General features: G+C 46.1%; 1 protein-coding gene across 5 annotated transcripts in view; it reads left to right on the top strand.

Annotated features, from left to right (window-relative positions):
* The window catches only part of LOC112231284 (leucine-rich repeat and calponin homology domain-containing protein 2), an 80,453-nt gene that overhangs the window by 22,396 nt on the left and 35,945 nt on the right, over positions 1–22,112 (top strand). For 4 of the 5 annotated variants that reach the window (XM_042311077.1, XM_024397960.2, XM_024397959.2 and 1 more), the window contains exons 2-10: positions 14,762–14,906; positions 16,854–16,980; positions 17,063–17,168; positions 19,475–19,611; positions 20,024–20,154; positions 20,670–20,757; positions 20,952–21,048; positions 21,173–21,267; positions 21,934–22,001. In XM_042311077.1, the coding sequence (XP_042167011.1) occupies positions 14,762–14,906; positions 16,854–16,980; positions 17,063–17,168; positions 19,475–19,611; positions 20,024–20,154; positions 20,670–20,757; positions 20,952–21,048; positions 21,173–21,267; positions 21,934–22,001 (994 nt within the window). Of the gene's footprint in view, positions 1–6,774; positions 8,543–14,761; positions 14,907–16,853; positions 16,981–17,062; positions 17,169–19,474; positions 19,612–20,023; positions 20,155–20,669; positions 20,758–20,951; positions 21,049–21,172; positions 21,268–21,933; positions 22,002–22,112 lie in introns of those variants that run through there. The other variant, XM_024397961.2, reaches the window with a different exon arrangement.

The following is a 22,112-nucleotide window of genomic DNA, read 5'->3' as shown; positions in this document are numbered from 1 at the left end:
CCTCTCCTGCGCTGCCGGAGTCTCCCGCCTATCTAGCGCTGTTAGAGCTTTCCTCATCTCCAGCGCTGCCGGAGTCTCCCGCCTGTTTAGCGCAGCCAGAGCCTTTCTCCTCTACAGCGCTGCCGGAGCCTCCCGCCTGTTTAGCGCAGCCAGAGCCTTTCTCCTCTCCTACGCTGCCGGAGTCTCCCGCCTGTTCAGAACAGTCAGAGCTGTCAGTCTGCATGGAGCAGCCAGAGCTGTCAGTCTACATGAAGCAGCCCGAGCTGCCAGTCTGCATGAAGCAGTCAGTCTACATGGAGCAGCCAGAGCTGTCAGTCCGCATGGAGCAGCCAGAGCTGTCAGTCTACATGAAGCAGCCCGAGCTGCCAGTCTGCATGAAGCAGCCAGTCTACATGGAGCAGCCAGAGCTGCCAGTCTGCATGGAGCAGCCAGAGCTGTCAGTCTACATGAAGCAGCCCGAGCTGCCAGTCTGCATGAAGCAGTCAGTCTACATGGAGCAGCCAGAGCTGTCAGTCCGCATGGAGCAGCCAGAGCTGTCAGTCTACATGAAGCAGCCCGAGCTGCCAGTCTGCATGAAGCAGCCAGTCTACATGGAGCAGCCAGAGATGTCAGTCTGCATGAAGCAGCCAGAGCTGTCAGTCTGCATAGAGCAGCCAGTCTGCATGGAGCTGCCAGTCTGCATGGAGCTGCCAGTCTGCATGGAGCTGCCAGTCTGCAAGGAGCTGTCAGTCTGCACGGAGCTGTCAGTCTGCACGGAGCTGTCAGTCTGTAAGGAGCTGCCAGTCTGCAAGGAGCTGCCAGTCAGCACGGAGCCGCCAGAGCGGTCAGTCTGTAAGAAGCCGCCAGAGCTGTCAGCCTATATGGAGCAGCTAGTGCCGCCAGTCTGCCCAGCGCCGCCAGTGCCCCCAGTCTGCCCAGCGTCGCCAGTCTGCCCAGCGTCGCCAGTCTGCCCAGCATCGCCAGTCTGCCCAGCATCGCCAGTCTGCACGGAGCCGCCAGTCTGCCCAGCACCGCCAGTCTGCCCAGCGTCGTCAGTCTGCCCAGCGTCGTCAGTCTGCCCAGCGTCGTCAGTCTGCACAGCACCGCCAGTCTGCCCAGCGCCGCCAGTCTGCCCAGCGCCGCCAGTCTGCCCAGCATCGCCAGTCTGCCCAGCGCCGCCAGTCTGCCCAGCGCCGCCAGTCTGCCCAGTGCCGCCAGTCTGCCCAGCGCCGCCAGATCTGCCAGTCAGCCAGACTCTTCCAGATCTGCCAGTCAGCCAGACTCTTCCAGATCTGCCAGTCAGCCAGACTCTTCCAGATCTGCCAGTCAATCAGACTCTTCCAGATCTGCCAGTCAATCAGACTCTTCCAGATCTACCAGTCAACCCGACTCTTCCAGATCTGCCAGTCAACCAGACTCTTCCAGATCTGCCAGTCAACCAGACTCTTCCAGATCTGCCAGTCAACCAGACTCTTCCAGATCTGCCAGTCAACCAGACTCTTCCAGATCTGCCAGTCAGCCAGGATCTGCCAGTCAGCCAGGATCTGCCAGTCAGCCAGGATCTGCTGAAACCACCAGCCAGCCAGGAGCTGGTAGATCTATCTACCTGCCTGAGCTTCCTCTCACTCCTGAGCTTCCTCTCACTCCTGAGCTTCCTCTCACTCCCGAGCTTCCTCTCACTCCCGAGCTTCCTCTCACTCCTGAGCTTCCTCTCACTCCTGAGCTTCCTCTCACTCCTGAGCTTCCTCTCACTCCTGAGCTTTCTCTCACTCCTGAGCTTTCTCTCACTCCTGAGCTTCCCCTCAGTCCCGAGCTGCCTCGGTCCCGAGCTGTCCTTCAGTCCCGATCTGCTCCTCAGTCCAGTGGGGTTCTGGGTGAGGACTACTAGGCCATGGTCGGCGGCGAGGGTGGACTATCCAGGGACGAAGGGAGAGGGGACTAAGACATTAAATGAGTGGGGTCCACGTCCCGCGCCGGAGCCGCCACCATGGACAGACGCCCACCCGGACCCTCCCTATTGTTTTGAGGTGCGTTCGGGAGTCCGCACCTTAGGGGGGGGGTTCTGTCACGCCCTGGTCAAAGTATTTTGTGTTTATCTTTATGTATTTGGTCAGGCCAGGGTGTGGCATGGGGTTTTTGTAATTGTGGTGTGTTTGTCTTGGGGTTTTGGTGGTGGTATTGGGATTGTAGCTTAGTGGGTTGTCTAGCAAAGTCTATGGCTGTCTGGAGTGGTTCTCAATCAGAGGCAGGTGCTTATCGTTGTCTCTGATTGGGAACCATATTTAGGCAGTCATATTCTTTGAGTTTGTCGTGGGTGATTGTCCTTAGTGTCTTACTTGTACTCTCTGTTAGTTTGCACTAGATAGGCTGTTTTCGGTTTTCATTACGTTTATTGTTTTGTAGTGTTTAGTGTTTAGTCGTGTTTACGTTTTGTTTAATAAATATGGATCGCAATCGACACGCTGCAGTTTGGTCCGACTCTCCTTCATCACCACTAGAAAACCGTTACAATTCTATATGTATTGTGATTCTCACGATTCTATATGTATTGTGATTCTCACGATTCTATATGTGTTGTGATTCTCACGATTCCATATGTATTGTGATTCTCATGATTCCATATGTATTGTGATTATCACGATTCTATATGTATTGTGATTATCACGATTCTATATGTATTGTGATTATCACGATTCTATATGTATTGTGATTCTCACGATTCTATATGTATTGTGATGTTCACGATTCTATATGTGTTGTGATGTTCACGATTCTATATGTGTTGTGATGTTCACGATTCTATATGTGTTGTGATTCTCAGGATTCCATGTGTTGTGATTATCACGATTCTATATGTATTGTGATTATAATGATTCTATATGTATTCTGATTCTCACGATTCTATATGTATTGTGATTCTATATGTATTGTGATTATAATGATTCTATATGTATTCTGATTCTCACGATTCTATATGTATTGTGATTATAATGATTCTATATGTATTGTGATACTCACGATTCTATATGTATTGTGATTCTATATGTATTGTGATTATAATGATTCTATATGTATTGTGATTATAATGATTCTATATGTATTGTGATTATAATGATTCTATATGTATTGTGATTCTATATGTATTGTGATTCTATATGTATTGTGATACTCACGATTCTATATGTATTGTGATTCTATATGTATTGTGATTATAATGATTCTATATGTATTGTGATTATAATGATTCTATATGTATTGTGATTATAATGATTCTATATGTATTGTGATTATAATGATTCTATATGTATTGTGATACTCACGATTCTATATGTATTGTGATTCTATATGTATTGTGATTCTATATGTATTGTGATTCGATACTGTGATTTTATGTTTCAATGTTCCAAACATATTGTTCCCCATATGTCTGCTGTAGAGTGAGCCATGAGAGTTTTGATCAGTCATGGAAATAGAAATGCTGAAAACTAATTGTCTCTCTATTTAAAATTGAGTTTTAGTGCAGGTACAGCCAACTAGCGCAAAAACAATATTCTGATATTGTCAAAACAATACGACATATTATAGGAAATAATGTCCCAATATGTTACAGTATCGATTTATCCACCCCCATCACTACTACTCTCTAAATTAAGATTGTACTTTGACAGTCACAGAATATTGTCAGTTCAAAACAAATGATTGTATACATTCTATGCTGCTTCGTATTAAGTGATACTACTCAATGTTAGTCCGCAGGTTGATGTTTATTGGGATGAGTTTTGTCCTGGAGGCAGGACTGAGTCATTTCCACTAGATTTTTATTTATTCTTAACCTTTATTTAACTAGGCAAGTCATCAAATTCTTATTTACAATGACGGCCTAGGAACAGTGGGTTAACTGCATTGTTCAGGGGCAGGACAATAGATTTTTACCTTGTCAGCTCGGTGATTCGATCTAGCAATCTTTCGGTTACTAGTCCAACGCTCTAACCACCAGCTGGCTACCTGCCTAGTGGTTAGACTTTGAATGTCCTTTCCTGACTTGATGAAGAGGCTTCAGCCTGGTGGTTTGGCTGGGGGGTAGTCAGCCTGGTGGTTTGGCTGGGGTGTAGTCAAGCCTGGTGGTTTGGCTGGGGGTAGTCAGCCTGGTGGTTTGGCTGGGGTGTAGTCAAGCCTGGTGGTTTGACTGGGGTGTAGTCAAGCCTGGTGGTTAGACTGGGGTGTAGTCAAGCCTGGTGGTTAGACTGGGGTGTAGTCAAGCCTGGTGGTTTGCCTGGGGGTAGTCAGTCAGCTTGGTGGTTTGCCTGGGGGGTAGTCAGTCAGCTTGGTGGTTTGCCTGGGGGTAGTCATACTGGTGGATTGGCTGGAGGGTAGTCAGCCTAGTGGTTTGGCTGGAGGGTAGTCAGCCTAGTGGTTTGGCTGGAGGGTAGTCAGCCTAGTGGTTTGGCTGGAAGGTAGTCATACTGGTGGTTTGGCTGGAGGGTAGTCAGCCTAGTGGTTTGGCTAGAGGGTAGTCAGCCTAGTGGTTTGGCTGGAGGGTAGTCAGCCTAGTGGTTTGGCTGGAGGGTAGTCAGCCTAGTGGTTTGGCTGGAGGGTAGTCAGCCTAGTGGTTTGGCTGGAGGGTAGTCAGCCTAGTGGTTTGGCTGGAGGGTAGTCAGCCTAGTGGTTTGGCTGGAGGGTAGTCAGCCTAGTGGTTTGGCTAGAGGGTAGTCAGCCTAGTGGTTTGGCTGGAGGGTAGTCAGCCTATTGGTTTGGCTGGAGGGTAGTCAGCCTAGTGGTTTGGCTGGAGGGTAGTCAGCCTAGTGGTTTGGCTGGAGGGTAGTCAGCCTAGTGGTTTGGTTGGAGGGTAGTCAGCCTTGCCGGCCCTGTTCTGCTTGAGCTCTTTGGGCCTTAACAGATGTCTGCCTGTATGTCTGCATGGCTGCCTACTTATGCCACAGATGGCGTTTGGTCAGAGGCAAGGATGGAGACAGACAAATGGACAGCATCACAAAAGCAAAGCATCACCCTTCTCCCCACCCCCTTCCCCATCAACCCGTGTGCTTCAAATGTTCCCCAAACACGAGTGGCCAGACCTTTGTTGAGTCCAGCAGGGGGTCCCCTTCATAACCTCCAGGTCTAAGTCTAGAAGTGGGCCTGGGCCAACCCTGGTCTTCCCCTCAGGGGGAAAGGGGAATAGTCAACTACTGCTTCAGGCAACATATGAGAAGGGCTGACAATGTTTAGACTTTGAACGTGTCTGTCAGTTTGGTTGATTTAATGGGAGAGATGAGCCTTTAGATTCACAGCACATCCACCAACTGTTGTCTTCCTGCACATATCATCAAAAGAGAGCTGCCTGAGTCAGTCTCTCTCCTCACCTCTCCCTCATGTCTGTCTGGCCAGTCTGTCTCCTCCACTCTATAGTCAGTCTCTCTCCTCACCTCTCCCTCATGTCTGTCTGGCCAGTCTGTCTCCTCACCTCTCCCTCATGTCTGTCTGGCCAGTCTGTCTCCTCACCTCTCCCTCATGTCTGTCTGGCCAGTCTGTCTCCTCACCTCTCCCTCATGTCTGTCTGGCCAGTCTGTCTCCTCCACTCTATAGTCTGTCTGTCTCCAAGTCTGTGTCTGTGGGCCCTCAGATTCATGTGTCTGTCTGGGATTTGTTGTTCTGCTGAAAGTCAGAGTTAGGGGAGCTTGGTCTTGTGTGCTGGGGGGCTGCTCTCTCACCGCTCCCATACAGCGCTCCGACATCACAGAATAGGGATGAGCCGGTTACATGGGTAGACACATGTATTTGAAATCAAGGCTCACCTACACTGTACAACATGAATGATGCATGTTGGAAGACTAGCTTTCAGCACAGAATTGGCAGCAAAGCCTTTATTGGCTGCTGAAGCTGTGCCTTAAGCCTCACATTAGGGTGTGTGTGTGTGTGTGTGTGTGTGTGTGTGTGTGTGTGTGTGTGTGTGTGTGTGTGTGTGTGTGTGTGTGTGTGTGTGTGTGTGTGTGTGTGTGTGTGTGTGTGTGTGTGTGTGTGAGAGCACTTTTGTCTGTCTAGATGTGTATGTGTTTGTGTGTGAGAGACAGAGATAAAGACAGGAGACTATGTGTTCGTGTGTGAGAGAACAGAGATCAATATGTGTATGTTCCTGAATCCATGTGTGACTCTACATACAGTACTTCCCAATAGCTATGGACTCGTATGAATGTGTTGCTAAATAGTTTAATTGGTGCTGATGGAGCTGCTGTAATCGTAAGTAATATGTCATAATTGAGCTGGGCTGTGTATGTCTGTGTGTGTGTGTCTTTACCAGGGGCTGTACAGCTCCTCACACAGGTCTGTAATTACTGTGTTAGCCCATGATTATCCAGAGCTCAGGCTCCATCACACACAGGCTCAAATGGGCCAATTAAACCTGCATCAGCAGAAACACATCCCCATCACACACACACTGTAATGGCATTCATAGGTGGAAGAAGGATCGGACCAAAGCGCAGCGTGGTAAGTGTTCATCTTTTTAATAAGAACCTGAACACTTCAAAAATACAAAACAACAAAGTGTCAACCGAAACAGTTCTATCTGGTGCAGACACACAAAGACTGAAAATAACCACCCGGAAAACAGGCTACCTAAATATGGTTCTCAATCAGGGACAACGATAGACAACTGCTTCTGATTGAGAACCATATCAGGCCAAACACAGAAATAGAAAATATAGAAAAACTAACATAGACTGCCCACCCCAACTCACTCCCTGACCATACTAAATAAAGACAAAACAAAGGAATAAAGGTCAGAATGTGACACACACACACATCAGAGTGCATGTGTGTGTTTAAGGCATGAGTATATGGGAATGTTTGTGTGAATCAACACACTGTTTCTTTAGAAAATGTTAATCTTTCTTAACTGTGTGTGACCAGGCCTAATTCATCACAGTTGTCAGAGTGAATCGACTCGCAATCTTCAAAATGTTGATGCGATTTGGGCGCAAGGTCAAACATTATCTTTACATTATCTTTACATTATCTTCTGACCTTGGTCAGGAGTATTTTTCATACAGACTAAATCACCTCAAAATAAAGGACGTAGCCCAAGGTTGGGGTGAATAACAAGGGGAGGGGGTTGTATCTCTGTTGGGGTCTACTGCCCCAAAGCAATACCGTGGGCCTTTTTGTCCTCTCTGGCTGATGGAGTAATGGAGGAGACCTACAAGCATCCATTTGCAGCTCGGTCTCTGGGGAGTTGTAATGATACATCCTCAGGTTGTGAGTGGGAGTGATATAGTGTGATATAGAGTGATATATGCCAACCCCCTCTCCCTCTCCTCTCCCCATCTTCCACTGAGAGGGTGACCCTGCTGTGGATAGAGAGGTCCCTGGAGGAGTGACATGGGGCGGGGGGATTATACCCCCTCTGGTACACAGCTGAGACGATAGGTTTCCCCCCTGCCCCCTCCATCATCAGCCCCTCCACACAGCCCTCCACCTGAAAGGCACTGTGAAATAGGGCACTGTGACTTCTCTACAAGCTAAATTACTGGCAGTAACAGGGGTTGATGTGTTTGTGCCTTAGCCCACCACCATTAGGCTTGGTATAAGATATTGGTGTATTTGCCTGGCTAGCTCTCTGTGATGTAGCCAGGCAGACCAGGGTTATACAGCAGTCCTCTAAGGCATCACGGGCCCCTTCTCTCTGGCTGTGCAGTGAGGGACAGGAGGTTGAGGATGAGAGATGTCACTGTCACATGGGGTTCCCATCACTGCCTCTCCATGCTGCAAGTCTGCCTGTCTGTATGAGGAACATTATGACATGTCTGTCGAATTTGCTTTGTCACGTCACATGCCAAAGCCGAGGACTGCGTTGCCAGGTCTAGGACACTTCTGCTTTGATCCTTGTTAAAATGATTATCACTAACGAACATGCATTATATCATTACTAGATCATTCATTTCTGTCCGTGAAAAGAATGGGGCTTGTGCATTTGCATTATCTTAGGTTGAAGAACTGTTGTCTGCTTCTCCTGTGTTGCTCTGAATGATTCCTCTTGCTGTTGTGCTCTAAATGTCCACAGCCATGTTGATGGATAGGGTGCGGAGAAAATCAATGGGACATGGAGCATGCAGGAAGGGGATTTCACATATACATATAGAATGGGGAGCAGGAGTGGTGGGTAATACAGTTTGGTGTGGGGACACCCCCTTTCCCACCTGTCATGATGATGTGTGGGGGCTGGCTCCACTCTCTATCCAAGATGGGCTGGAATCTAGGCCTGCTCTCTCTCTGTTTCTCTCTCTTTCACTTGCTTTTCTCCGTCTCTCTCTCTTCCTCTTTCTGTTTCTTTTTCTCTCTCTCACATTCTTCCTATAGCCCTTTCTCACTCTTTCACACTCTTCCTGTCTATCACTCTGTCTCTCATATGCATTCCAATTGTATTCTGACATCACTGAATGTGCTGCCATCTGAATATTTAATGAGGTCCCCAGGTTTCCTGCAGGCGGGAGGAGAGGAACAGGGCTGGTACTGCTGTGGGTTTGGTGGCTGACTGGTGAGAGGCAGGAAAAGACTCCTCACTATTATGGTAATCACTAATTACACCCTAGCTGATTAACTGGCATTCCTTCTCACTGATGAAGTGGATCTATTTTTTTATTTGTTTTTATTTTATTTCACCTTTATTTAACCAGGTAGGCTAGTTGAGAACAAGTTCTCATTTGCAACTGCGACCTGGCCAAGATAAAGCGTAGCAATTCGACACATACAACAACACAGAGTTACACATGGAATAAACAAAACATACAGTCAATAATACAGTAGAACAAAAGAAAACAAAAAGTCTATACACAGTGAGGGCAAATGAGGTAAGATAAGGAAATAAATAGGTCATGGTGGCGAAGTAATTACAATATAGCAATTAAACACTGGAATGGTAGATCGGCAGAAGATGCATGTGCAGGTAGAGATACTGGGGTGCAAAGGAGCAAAATAAATAAATAAATAAATACCAGTATGGGGATGAGGTAGGTAGATAGATGGGCTGTTTACAGATGGGCTATGTACAGGTGCAGTGATCTGTAACCTGCTCTGACAGCTGGTGCTTAAAGCTAGTGAGGGAGATGTGAGTCTCCAGCTTCAGAGATTTTTGCAATTCATTCCAGTCATGGGCAGCAGAGAACTGGAAGGAAAGATGACCAAAAGAGGAATTGGCTTTGGGGGTGACCAGTGAGATATACCTGCTGGAGCGCGTGCTACGAGTGGGTGCTGCTATGGTGACCAGTGAGCTGAGATAAGGCGGGGCTTTACCTAGCAGAGTCTTGTAGATAACCTGTAGCCAGTAGGTTTGGCGACGAGTATGAAGCGAGGGCCAACCAACGAGAGCGTACAGGTCGCAATGGTGGGTAGTGTATGGGGCTTTGGTGACAAAACGGATGGCACTGTGATAGATAGGCTAGTTAACACAGTGTCCAAGGAGGGGCCAGAAGTATACAGAATGGTGTCATCTGCGTAGAGGTGGATCAGAGAATCCCCAGCAGCATGAGCAACATCATTGATGTATACAGAAAAGAGAGTCAGCCCGAGAATTGAACCCTGTGGCACACCCATAGAGACAGTCAGAGGTCCGGACAACAGGCCCTCCGATTTGACACACTGAACTCTATCAGAGAAGTAGTTGGTGAACCAAGCAAGGTAATCATTTGAGAAACCAAGGATGTCGAGTCTGCCAATAAGAATGTTGTGATTGACAGAGTCGAAAGCCTTGGCCAGGTCGATGAATACGGCTGCACAGTAATGTCTCTTATCGATGGCGGTTATGATGTCGTTTAGAACCTTGAACGTGGCTGAGGTGCACCCATGACCAGCTCTGGACCCAGATTGCATAGCGGAGAAGGTATGGTGGCATTCGAAATGGTCAGTAATCTGTTCACCTGTCAAGGTAATTAGCATTATTCTACACCATTTGTGAGGACACTGACTTATTACAGTGCATTCGTAAGGTATTCAGACCCCTTCATTTTTTCCACATTTTGTTACAGCGTTATTCTAAAATGTATAAAATAATTTCCCCCCCTCATTAATCTACACACAATACCCCATAATGACAAAGAGAAAACATGTTTTTAGATTTTTTTGTCAATAAATAAAAAACAGGAATAACTTTACATAAGTATTCAGACCCTTTGCTATGAGACTCGAAATTGAGCTCAGGTGCATCCTGTTTCCATTGATCATTCTTGATGTTTATACAACTTGATTGGAGTCCACCTGTTGTAAATTCAATTGAGTGGACATGATTTGGAAAGGCACACACCCAGTTGACAGTGCATGTCAGAGCAAAAACCAAGCCATGAGGTCAAAGGATTTTTCTATTTTTAAACTGTATTTTTATACAGTTAAGACTGTTATTTTATTTCATGACCGTCTACATCCATAACCGGCGGTTATATGGTAATTGTGCCAGCCCTAACTCTGAGGAGGTTCTTGGAGTTTTTGTCACATTTCATTAGCTGTGTGATGGAGGAATGATGTATCCATCTTCCCGCCTCAGAACTCTGCCTCAGGAACGGAGTTAAACACAAACACTTCATTATGGAAATGTCTCCCACACAGTAAATGCTGCAATTTGTAACAGGCTTCCTCAGAGATGGCCCCCTTATGTTCGTCCAAAACAGCTCTTTCTCTCTGAACAGAGCTACAATACTGTGCTACAATGTGTGTGATAAGCAGTGGGGTCTGACTAGCATTGATGCTTGTTGTGATCCCACTTTTCCTTTGATGTCTTGTCTCTGCCATGTGAGATCTGACTGGATGGTAGCCCCAGGTTCCTATTATCATTTCCCTGACTAGTAATTCCCAGAAAAACTGAAAGAAAGGAATATGTCTCTCATGAGTGGAGGAGATGCAATTGGAATTTATCCTGGTTGGGCTTTTGCAGGTTAAGAATGTACAGAAAGACAATCAAATATCTGGATTTGAGCTTGTTTAAATGCATGGATCCGTTGGGCATCTTTATGCAGTCTTGGCTTTGAGATTAGTGTTGAGAGAAAAACAAGGCCATAATATCAAGTAGTCTGCCAAGACCTGTGATTGGCCTAGAGATAAAGCTTTAGCCCTGCCGTCTCTGCCCTCTAATTAAATAGCCAGCATTGTTTTGGCAGACAACACCCTCCTACTCACCATGCTGAACACTCACTCCTACATACAGGCATAGGGCTGAGACCAGTTTGTTAGATTGCTCAGGAACCAACTCCCTCTGTGTTTGAGGACCTTTGTTTTAGTTTCATTTAGAAATCAGTTGCATCAGCACAACCTCCTTTCCTCCTTTGCCTGCAAGCATGCACTACTGAAGCAAACACAGACATGCATATCAAGGCATATAGACACGTCCCCTCATGTGAGCGTCTTGCAGATTCAGTTGCTTGCCGCTCCCCTCCTCTCTGCGTGTGGTTGCCATGGTATCGGTAGCCAGGGCCTTCACAGTTCCTTCACGGAGCACTGCAGAACTCTCCTTCATAGAGTGAGGGACACATGCAGAGCCTAGACTACTCATGTATGGGATCAGACCCTGATAGGCCTCTTACATTACAGTTACGTTCACAGGGAGATACTGTATGTAGACGTTGTTAGAATAGACAGAATGGACAGTGAACATAGCTATAGTGATCATGCCACATTGTGCATGAACCATGTGACGGAATATCAGTTGTTTGTAACGCACAGTGTGGTTGTGGTAGAATAGTGTGTGAGGAATTGAGGAGGTGGTAAACTAGAGTAGGCAGCTTGTTGTGAATGGAGAGTGGTGCAGTAGGTAGGTACAGTAGCTGTATTGCAGACCGTGTCATTTGTGAATGGAGGAGCTGCAGTGAGTCTGTTCCAGGGGGTGGAGGAGGAGGCTCTTCCTCCAGACATTATTGGTTCTCCGAGAGGCAGTGGTGGCTGCCAGATAGCACAGCTGGGGATCGAGCTGAGGCTAGAGCGGAGGCTGAGGAGGGGCACAGTACAATGTGCCAGGCACTCCACTCGCCATCACATCAATTATTGGACAGAGGGATGGGCCTACTGCATCACAACCATACAATCTTATCTGAAAGGGGCAGTGACGTGTTCTTCACGGCTGTCTGTCTCGATTCTGTTCTCTTCACCTCTCTTTATCAATCATTCTTCTCATTACGCACCGTTTCATGACCCATGAAATGAGTAAGCCCTGTGAGTCTAATTAATTCAGCAAAATATTACTGTGAACGAGGGCAACATAATTATAGTCTCTTTACACCAGGGGTTCTCAAAGTGGGGTCAGCGGTACTGCAGGGGGTGCAGATCTATAAATATATATATATATATATATATATACACAGTTGAAGTTGGAAGTTTACATACACTTAGGTTGCAGTCATTAAAGCTCGTTTTTCAACCACTCCACCAATGTCTTGTTAACAAACTATAGTTTGTCGGTTAGGACATCTACTTTGTGCCTGATACAAGTCTTTTTCCAACAATTGTTTGCAGACAAACTATTTTACTTATAATTCACTGTATCATAATTCCAGTGGGTCAGAAGTTTACATTCACTAAATTGACTGTGTCTTTAAACAGCTTGGAAAATTCCAGAAAATGATGTCATGGCTTTAGAAGCTCATTTGAGTCAATTGGAGGTGTACCTTCAAACTCTTGAAGTGCCTCTTTGCTTGCCATCATGGGAAAAACAAAAAAGATCAGCCAAGACCTCAGAAAAAGGTCCTCCTTGGGAGCAATTTCCAAATGCCTGAAGGTACCATGTTCATCTGTACACACAATAGTACACAAGTACAAACGCCATGTGTTATTTCACAGTTTTGATGTCTTCACTATTATTCTACAATGTAGAAAATAGCACAAATAAAGAAAACCCCTTGAATGAGTAGGTGTGTCCAAACTTTTGACTGGTACTGTATATATATTACATTTTACCACCAACAGATGTAACTACTTTTTTGCCAAGGGATCCATAGAATGCGTTTAAATTGTGTATTACAATACAATGTAATATTATTAACCTACAATGTATGTACTTTCCCCGGGCCCGAGGCTTGGTTTGTCTAGTCATGTACTGCAGACGTCATAATACAACTCCTAGTAGGCTAGTCATAATACAACTCCTAGTAGGCTAGTCATAATAAAACTCCTAGTAGGCTAGTCATAATAAAACTCCTAGTAGGCTAGTCATAATAAAACTCCTAGTAGGCTATTCTTAATAAAACTCCTAGTGGGCTATTCATAATAAAACTCCTAGTAGGCTAGTCATAATACAACTCATAGTAGGCTAGTCATAATAAAACTCCTAGTAGGCTAGTCATAATACAACTCCTAGTAGGCTAGTCATAATACAACTCCTAGTAGGCTAGTCATAATAAAACTCCTAGTAGGCTAGTCATAATAAAACTCCTAGTAGGCTAGTCATAATAAAACTCCTAGTAGGCTAGTCATAATAAAACTCCTAGTAGGCTAGTCATAATAAAACTCCTAGTAGGCTAGTCATAATAAAACTCCTAGTAGGCTAGTCATAATAAAACTCCTAGTAGGCTAGTCATAATAAAACTCCTAGTAGGCTAGTCATAATACAACTCCTAGTAGGCTAGGTAGGCTAGTCATAATAAAACTCCTAACTAGTCATAATAAAACTCCTAGTAGGCTAGTCATAATAAAACTCCTAGTAGGCTAGTCATAATACAACTCATAGTAGGCTAGTCATAATAAAACTCCTAGTAGGCTAGTCATAATAAAACTCCTAGTGGGCTATTCATAATAAAACTCCTAGTAGGCTATTCTTATCTCACTCGTGTTGCGTTGTGATTATGAGGGGGTCCCTGATGAATTTGCTAACACAAAAGTGGTCCCCGGCCCCAAAAAGTTTGAGAACCCCTGCCTTAACCTCTCATCTTAGCAGAGTATTACCTGTCATTGAAGCCTATAAGGTATTATAATGTGCCATTCATGATGAGGACTGAACTCTGACTGATTAACTGTCTCCGGTTCACCAACCTGTGGCTAGTAAATTCCTGGCATCTACTTGATAAAAGTATCCACTGCAACAGCACCACAAATGTCCACGAAACACCAAAGGACCTATAGGTTCATTTTGGTTTGATGCAGAATTTGAAAGAGTATGGGTCAACAGCTATTACACAGACACAAGCAGAGGAGTTGGCCAGACTGCTCTCATTGAATCGATATATCGATATGGGAAAGACTGTGACTGGATCTGGAAATGGATATGACTGTGTGCTAGAGTCTGTGTGTAATAGAACTGTGCTCAGGCCTAGTATAATTTCAGCTGTCTTTGAGAAACATGCCATGTTCCCATTGATCACTCATTCAGACATATTGACCAGTCAAGACTGCGTGGAATCAATTTACTCTCCCAGAGGTTTACTTACGACCCAACCGACACTCTTAGGAAAAAAAGGTGCTATCTAGAATCTAAAAGGGTTTTTCGGCTGTCCCCATAGGAGAACCCTGTGAAGAATATTTTTGGTTCCAGGTAGAACCCTTTTGGGTTCCATTTAAAACCCAAAAGGGTTCTACATGGAACCAAAAAGGGTTCTCCTATTGGGTCAGCCTAAGAACCCCTTTTTCTAAGAATGTCCAGCAGCTTCTGGAGAGACTGTTTGGATCCTTTCTTACATTACATCCTGATACATACAGTAGCCAACACCTGATCTGTGCTACTTGATGAAGAATTTGACCATACATGTATGACAGGATGTAGTCCCTGTGTACCCATGACCCTCACCTGCTGTCTGTCTCTTGTCTCTCCCTCCCCCAGATCTGTCGAAGAACAGGCTCACAGAGATCCCTCCAGAGGTGTGTCTGTTCGCCCCCCTTGAGTCTCTCAACCTCTACCACAACTGCATCAAATGCATCCCTGAAGCCATCATCAACTTGCAGATGCTGACCTATCTAAACATAAGGTCAGTGATGACTCATGGAAGTATGTGGCGTGATCTGTTGACCCAATGACCTCATACTGTAACATGATATCAGCATTGTAGTGACCTGGTATAGTTAAGTATTATGGCAGTATTGACTCAATATCAAATGTTCTTTCTGCTATCCGTAGCCCTTTAAATGTCTGTAATATAACCGTGCTCAAAAAAGCCTCAGGTAGCTTACACAAGGTGCATTCCTGTAATGTTATTGTAAGTGTGTGGAGTCCTCGATCTAAGAAGCATCATAAGATAGTACAACCATGATATCACCAGGCTAGAGGAAATACAAGGGCCCATGTTCACTTTTGTTCTGCTCTATCTCAGTATGGAGTTCTCCTTTCAGGGGATTCACAGGATCAGGTAGCCAGACCATTCCCTCTTTCACAGTGGGAGAACGAGGTCTACACTATGTGATGTTGTTTTGAACAGTTCATTTCCTAGACACAGTGGGAGAAAGAGGTCTACACTATGTGATGTTGTTTTGAACAGTTCATTTCCTAGACACAGTGGAAGAAAGAGGTCTACACTATGTGATGTTGTTTTGAACAGTTCATTTCCTAGACACAGTGGGAGAAAGAGGTCTACACTATGTGATGTTGTTTTGAACAGTTCATTTCCTAGACACAGTGGGAGAAAGAGGTCTACACTATGTGATGTTGTTTTGAACAGTTCATTTCCTAGACACAGTGGGAGAAAGAGGGCTACACTATGTGATGTTGTTTTGAACAGTTCATTTCCTAGACACAGTGGGAGAAAGAGGTCTACACTATGTGATGTTGTTTTGAATGGTTCATTTCCTAGACACAGTGGGAGAAAGAGGTCTACACTATGTGATGTTGTTTTGAACAGTTCATTTCCTAGACACAGTGAAAGAAAGAGGCTACAATATGTGATGTTGTTTTGAACAGTTCATTTCCTAGACACAGTGGGAGAAAGAGGTCTACACTATGTGATGTTGTTTTGAACAGTTCATTTCCTAGACACAGTGGGAGAAAGAGGTCTACACTATGTGATGTTGTTTTGAACAGTTCATTTCCTAGACACAGTGGGAGAAAGAGGTCTACACTATGTGATGTTGTTTTGAACAGTTCATTTCCTAGACACAGTGGGAGAAAGAGGTCTACACTATGTGATGTTGTTTTGAACAGTTCATTTCCTATACACAGTGGAAGAAAGAGGTCTACACTATGTGATGTTGTTTTGAACAGTTCATTTCCTAGACACAGTGGAAGAAAGAGGTCTACACTATGTGATGTTGTTTTGAACAGTTCATTTCCTAGACACAGTGGAAGAAAGAGGTCTACACTATGTGATGTTGTTTTGAACGGTTCATTTCCTAGACACAGTTAGGCTGCATTTATAAAGGCAACCCCAATTTGAGCTTGTTTCTAATTATTGGCGAAAGAGCTGATCTGATTCGTCAAAAGACCAATTAGTGACAAGCATTTCACTACACTACAAGCATTTCGCTACACTCGCATTAACATCTGCTAACCATGTGTATGTGACAAATAACATTTGATTTGATTTGATTTGATTTAGTGGCCTCCCGGGTGGCTCAGTGGTCTAAGGCACTGCATCGCAGTGCTAGCTGTGCCAACAGAGAGTCTGGGTTCGAGCCCAGGCTCTGTCGCAGCCGGCCGCGACCAGGAGGCCCATGGGGCGGCGCACAAACAATGGGGAGAAAAAGGGGGTTTAAAAAAAAGACCAATTTAGTGTTAAAATAATCTGAATTGGACTGCCTGTGTAAACACAGCCATGGATATCAGTCTCCTCTGTTTCACTAACATTTTGTTAATCCATTGAGGAGACATTCATTGCTTGATCTTTTCCTAATGTTATCCTTGCACACAGGATAAAACGTCTAGGAAATGCCCTTCCCCATTTCATACTGCCTATATTGTACATGTGTATTTTGTGTTTCTATAGCCGAAACCTTCTCTCAACATTGCCAAAATACCTGTTCAACCTCCCTCTCAAAGTGCTGGTGGTGAGCAACAACAAGCTACTGTCTGTCCCAGAGGAGATTGGGAAGGCCAAAGAACTGATGGAACTGGTGAGCACATAAAAAAACACTGCAGCTATATTGTTACTGGTGTGTCTGTGTGTGACAGCCTGCTTTCTGTCTTCCCATGTAGGACATCAGCTGTAATGAGATCCAGGTGCTGCCCCCTCAGGTGGGGAGGCTCCGTTCATTACGGGAACTCAACATCAGGAGGAACTGTCTTCACATGCTGCCTGAGGGTAGGTAGCTGTCTATGTCCTCTCCCCTGGTCTGAGGTAGGTAGCTGTCTATGTCCTCTCCCCTGGTCTGAGGGTAGGTAGCTGTCTATGTCCTCTCTCCTGGTCTGAGGGTAGGTAGCTGTCTATGTCCTCTCCCCTGGTCTGAGGGTAGGTAGCTGTCTACGTCCTCTCCCCTGGTCTGAGGGTAGGTAGCTGTCTATGTCCTCTCCCCTGGTCTGGGGGTAGGTAGCTGTCTATGTCCTCTCCCCGGTCTGAGGGTAGGTAGCTGTCTATGTCCTCTCCCCTGGTCTGAGGGTAGGTAGCTGTCAAATAACTCTCCCCTGGTCTGAGGGTAGGTAGCTGTCTATGTCCTCTCCCCTGGTCTGAGGGTAGGTAGCTGTCTAAGGCTCTCCCCTGGTCTGAGGGTAGGTAGCTGTCTATGTCCTCTCCCTGGTCTGAGGGTAGGTAGCTGTCTATGTTCGGTAGCTGTCTATGCCTCCCTGGTCTGAGGGTAGGTAGCTGTCTATGTCCTCTCCCCTGGTCTGAGGGTAGGTAGCTGTCTAGCCTTCCCCTGGTCTGAGGGGCTTGGTAACTGTCTATGTCCTCTCCCTGGTCTGAGGGTAGGTAGCTGTCTATGTCCTCTCCCTGGTCTGAGGGTAGGTAGCTGTCTACGTCCTCTCCCCTGGTCTGAGGGTAGGTAGCTGTGCTGTCCCCTGGTCTGAGGGTAGGTAGCTGTCAGCTCCCCTGGTCTGAGGGTAGGTAGCTGTCTATGTCCTCTCCCCTGGTCTGAGGGTAGGTAGCTGTCTTGTCCTCTCCCTGGTCTGATGGTAGAGAGCTGTCATGTCCTCTCCCTGGTCTGAGGGTAGAGAGCTGACTATGTCCTCTCCCCTGGTCTGAGGGTAGGTAGCTGTCTATGTCATCTCCCAATCTGAGGGTAGGTAAAGGGGTCTGAAAAAAGGTAGCTGTTATGTCCTCTCCCTGGTCTGAGGGTAGGTAGCTGCCTGTGTAAACCTGGTCTGAGGGTAGGTAGCTGTCTATGTCCTCTCCCCTGGTCTGAGGGTAGGTAGCTGTCTATGTCCTCTCCCTGGTCTGAGGTAGGTAGCTGTCATGTCCTCTCCCTGGTCTAAGGGTAGGTAGCTGTTATCCTTCCCAGGTCTGAAACGGTAGGTAGCTGTCTATGTCCTTCCCCATGGTCTGAAGGTAGGTAGCTGTCTATGTCCTCTTGGTCTGAGGGTGGTAGCTTTGTGTCCTCTATGGTCTGAAACTGTCTATGTCCTCTCCCCTGGTCTGAGGGTAGGTAGCTGTTCAACCTCTCCCTGGTCTGAAAGCTGTCTGGTGGTCTGAGGGTAGGTAGCTGTCTATGTCTGTCCCAGAGTCTGAGGGTAGGTAGCTGTCTAAAGTCCTCTCCCCTGGAACTAAGGGTAGGTAGCTGTCATAAACAAACCTGGTCTGAGGGTAGGTATTGTTATGTCCTCTCCCCTGGTCTGAAGGTAGGTAGCTGTCTATGTCCTCTCCCCTGGTCTGAGGGTAGATAGCTGTCTAAGTCCTCTCCCTGGTCTGATGGTAGGAGCTGTCTATGTCATCTCCCTGGTCTGAGGGTAGAGAGCTGTCTATGTCCTCTCCCCTGGTCTGAGGGTAGGTAGCTGTCTATGTCATCTCCCTGGTCTGAGGGTAGGTAGCTGTCTACGTCCTCTCCCCTGGTCTGAGGGTAGGTAGCTGTCTATGTCCTCTCCCCTGGTCTGAGGGTAGGTAGCTGTCTATGTCCTCTCCCTGGTCTGAGGGTAGGTAGCTGTCTGTCCTCTCCCCTGGTCTGAGGGTAGGTAGCTGTCTATGTCCTCTCCCCTGGTCTGAGGGTAGGTAGCTGTCTATGTCCTCTCCCTGGTCTGAGGATAGGTAGCTGTCTATGTCCTCTCCCTGGTCTGAGGGTAGGTAGCTGTCTATGTCCTCTCCCCTGGTCTGAGGGTAGGTAGCTGTCTATGTCCTCTCCCCTGGTCTGAAGGGTAGGTAGCTGTCTATGTCCTCTCCCCTGGTCTGAGGGTAGGTAGCTGTCTATGTCCTCTCCCCTGGTCTGAGGGTAGGTAGCTGTCTATGTCCTCTCCCCTGGTCTGAGGGTAGGTAGCTGTCTACGTCCTCTCCCCTGGTCTGAGGGTAGGTAGCTGTCTATGTCGTCTCCCCTGGTCTGAGGGTAGGTAGCTGTCTATGTCCTCTCCCCTGGTCTGAGGGTAGGTAGCTGTCTATGTCCTCTCCCCTGGTCTGAGGGTAATCTCTCTCCTTATTCTATATCCAAACCCATGCCTCTTGTGCTTTCTTTCTTTGTCTCTCCCCAGAGCTGGCTGACCTGCCACTCATCAGATTGGACTTCTCCTGCAATAAAATCACAGAGATCCCTCCTGTCTACAGGAGACTCAGGCAGCTGCAGCACATCATCCTCGACAACAACCCTATGCAGTCCCCACCTGCACAGGTATGTGTGAGTGAGAGTGTGTGAGTGAGAGTGTGTGAGTGAGAGTGTGTGAGTGAGAGTGTGTGAGTGAGTGTGTGTGAGTGAGAGTGTGTGGCAACATCTGTGGTAGTTTATGCTGTAAATGCCATTTTGGCACTGCATGGGATTATCCACAGCCATCTCGATGTGTATCAGGTATGGGGTGCCGACGATTTAACACAGGTTAACCTCAGCTTGGCATCATGCCTAGAAACAACTCCCCCTAGCTGTGACAGTTTTCATGATATACCAAGATACACACATAATGGTCTCTGAGGAACAGTTGCACCATCTAGTGGGCAGCATGATTTAATTTCTGCTTGAATGAACACTTGGGCACTTCATTTCAGCACTTGGATATATACTTCATGCACTTTGTATTTGTGTGTTTCAGATCTGCCTGAAGGGCAAGGTGCACATCTTTAAGTACCTGAACATCCAGGCTTGTAGGATGGATAAGAAGCCTGACTCTCTGGACCTCCCTTCTCTGGGCAAACGCTGCCTTCCCCAGCCTCTCACAGACAGGTACACACTCTTATATCATATCATAATTATATTTATAAACTGGGTGATTTGAGCCCTGAATGCCAATCGGCTGACAACCAATAACACAGGTATGACAAAACATTTATTTTTACTACTCTAATTATGTTGGTAACCAGTTTATAATAGCAATAAGGCACCTCTGGGGTTTGTGGTATATGGCCAATATTCCACGACTAAGGGCTGTATCCAGGCACTCCGCATTGCTTCGTGCCTAACAACATCCCTTGGCTGTGGTATATTGGTCATATACCATACCCCCTCTGGCCTCATTGCTTAAGTATACTACAGACAAGACCATTGACCATATGCATCATGAATGACATGAATATGCAGTATGTGCCATAAAACTGTAATGACAACTGGTATGACATATTTGAAGATTAATGACACAGGTCTCTACATATTTTGATGTGCTTACGAAATTGTCATGAATGTGTCTGAATCAAAACTGTCTGACTGTTTATTACTGACTATCCCTTTATATGTCTCTGCAGCATGGAGGATTTTTACCCCAGTAAGAACCATGCTCCTGACTCTGGTATCGGCAGTGACAACGGGGATAAAAGACTGTCTGCGACAGAGGTCAGAGTTCACCCACTGTAGTCAGGCTGAACTGAGGCCTAGATTGTACTGAGGACTGTTGTGCGTTCAACCATTGCTCGTTGATCCTGACACTGCAGTTCTTCTGCAGACATGTTCAGTAGACCTGAACTCTATGCTTTATGCTCACTTTAACACTGAGCTTCCTCCTCTTTCTTCTCCCTCTCTTCCTCTAGCCCTCTGACGATGATACCATCAGCCTGCACTCTCAGGTCTCAGAGACGGCCCGCACCGACGCCCTTTCTCTCTTCACCAAGATGGACTCAGGCAAAGGTAAGACCTGTTTGGATGCAGTGGATTTGACTGTTTGAAAAAAAAAAACGGTTTGAGCATTGATGGGCTCAACTGACAACAAGCACATTAGTCTGAGGTTCAACCTGGTGTGTTGCTCCCGTAGATCAGGTACCCTTTGACTTCATCGAGCCCAACGCAGAGGAAGATGCTGCCCTGTCAGACGGGCAGCAGAGTGGACCCTACATCTCATGTATAAAGGTACATCAACAGGGATCCATAGAGAGCTGTATGACCACTACAGTACACCATTAACTACACTAGTCTTCCACTGTTGAGCTATCCCTGGGTGAGCTAGTGTGTCCAATTAGTGCCTGTTCTTTTCCACTGTTAGCTCTGAAGATAGCTAGCTATCTAACGACAGCTCTAGGTGGGAGGTTTTGGTACAAGCTTTAAACTACTCTTATCTTTCATTGAGTCAAAAGCTTCAAATGCCATAAATTTGATTGAATAAAGCCAACAGATCGTCTCGTTAGTTTTTTGGGGGGCTGGAAACCTGTGGAATCAGCCAAAGCACACAGCTTGAAGTTCAAATGAAATGTGTTGTAATTGAACTTGGATAAGAGTGTGGGGATTTTACTTTTACATATCTGTTTATGGGCTCCTGAGTGTCGCAGCGGTCTAAGGCACTGCATCTCAGTGCTAGAGGCGTCACTACAGACCCTGGTTCGATTCCAGGCTGTATCACAACCGGCCGTGATTGGGAGTCACATAGGGCGGCAGCCCAGCATCGTCCGGGTTAGGGTTTGGTTGGGTTAGGCCGTCATTGTAAATAAGAATTTGTTCTTAACTGACTTGCCTAGTTAAATAAAGGTTAAATAAAAATAACATGATTTTATTGAGTTTACTTTTTGTTCTGTGTGTCAGGAATTGGAGAAGGTTCTTAACAAGTCACACCAAAGCAAAGATAAGGAGAACTGGAAAGAGGAGTCTGGGTAAGTCTTCACTACACTTGAATAGACAGAAGAAAGGAGGAACGGAAGAAAATTCACCTTTTAACTTCTATAAGTTTGAACTGAAATCATATTGATCTATCTGTCTCCTTA

The sequence above is a fragment of the Oncorhynchus tshawytscha genome, linkage group LG33 (genome assembly GCF_018296145.1).
Source record: "Oncorhynchus tshawytscha isolate Ot180627B linkage group LG33, Otsh_v2.0, whole genome shotgun sequence".
NCBI lineage: Eukaryota > Metazoa > Chordata > Actinopteri > Salmoniformes > Salmonidae > Oncorhynchus > Oncorhynchus tshawytscha.
The sequence above is the reverse complement of the archived record's forward strand: the minus strand, read 5'-3'. Positions and strand labels throughout refer to the sequence as shown.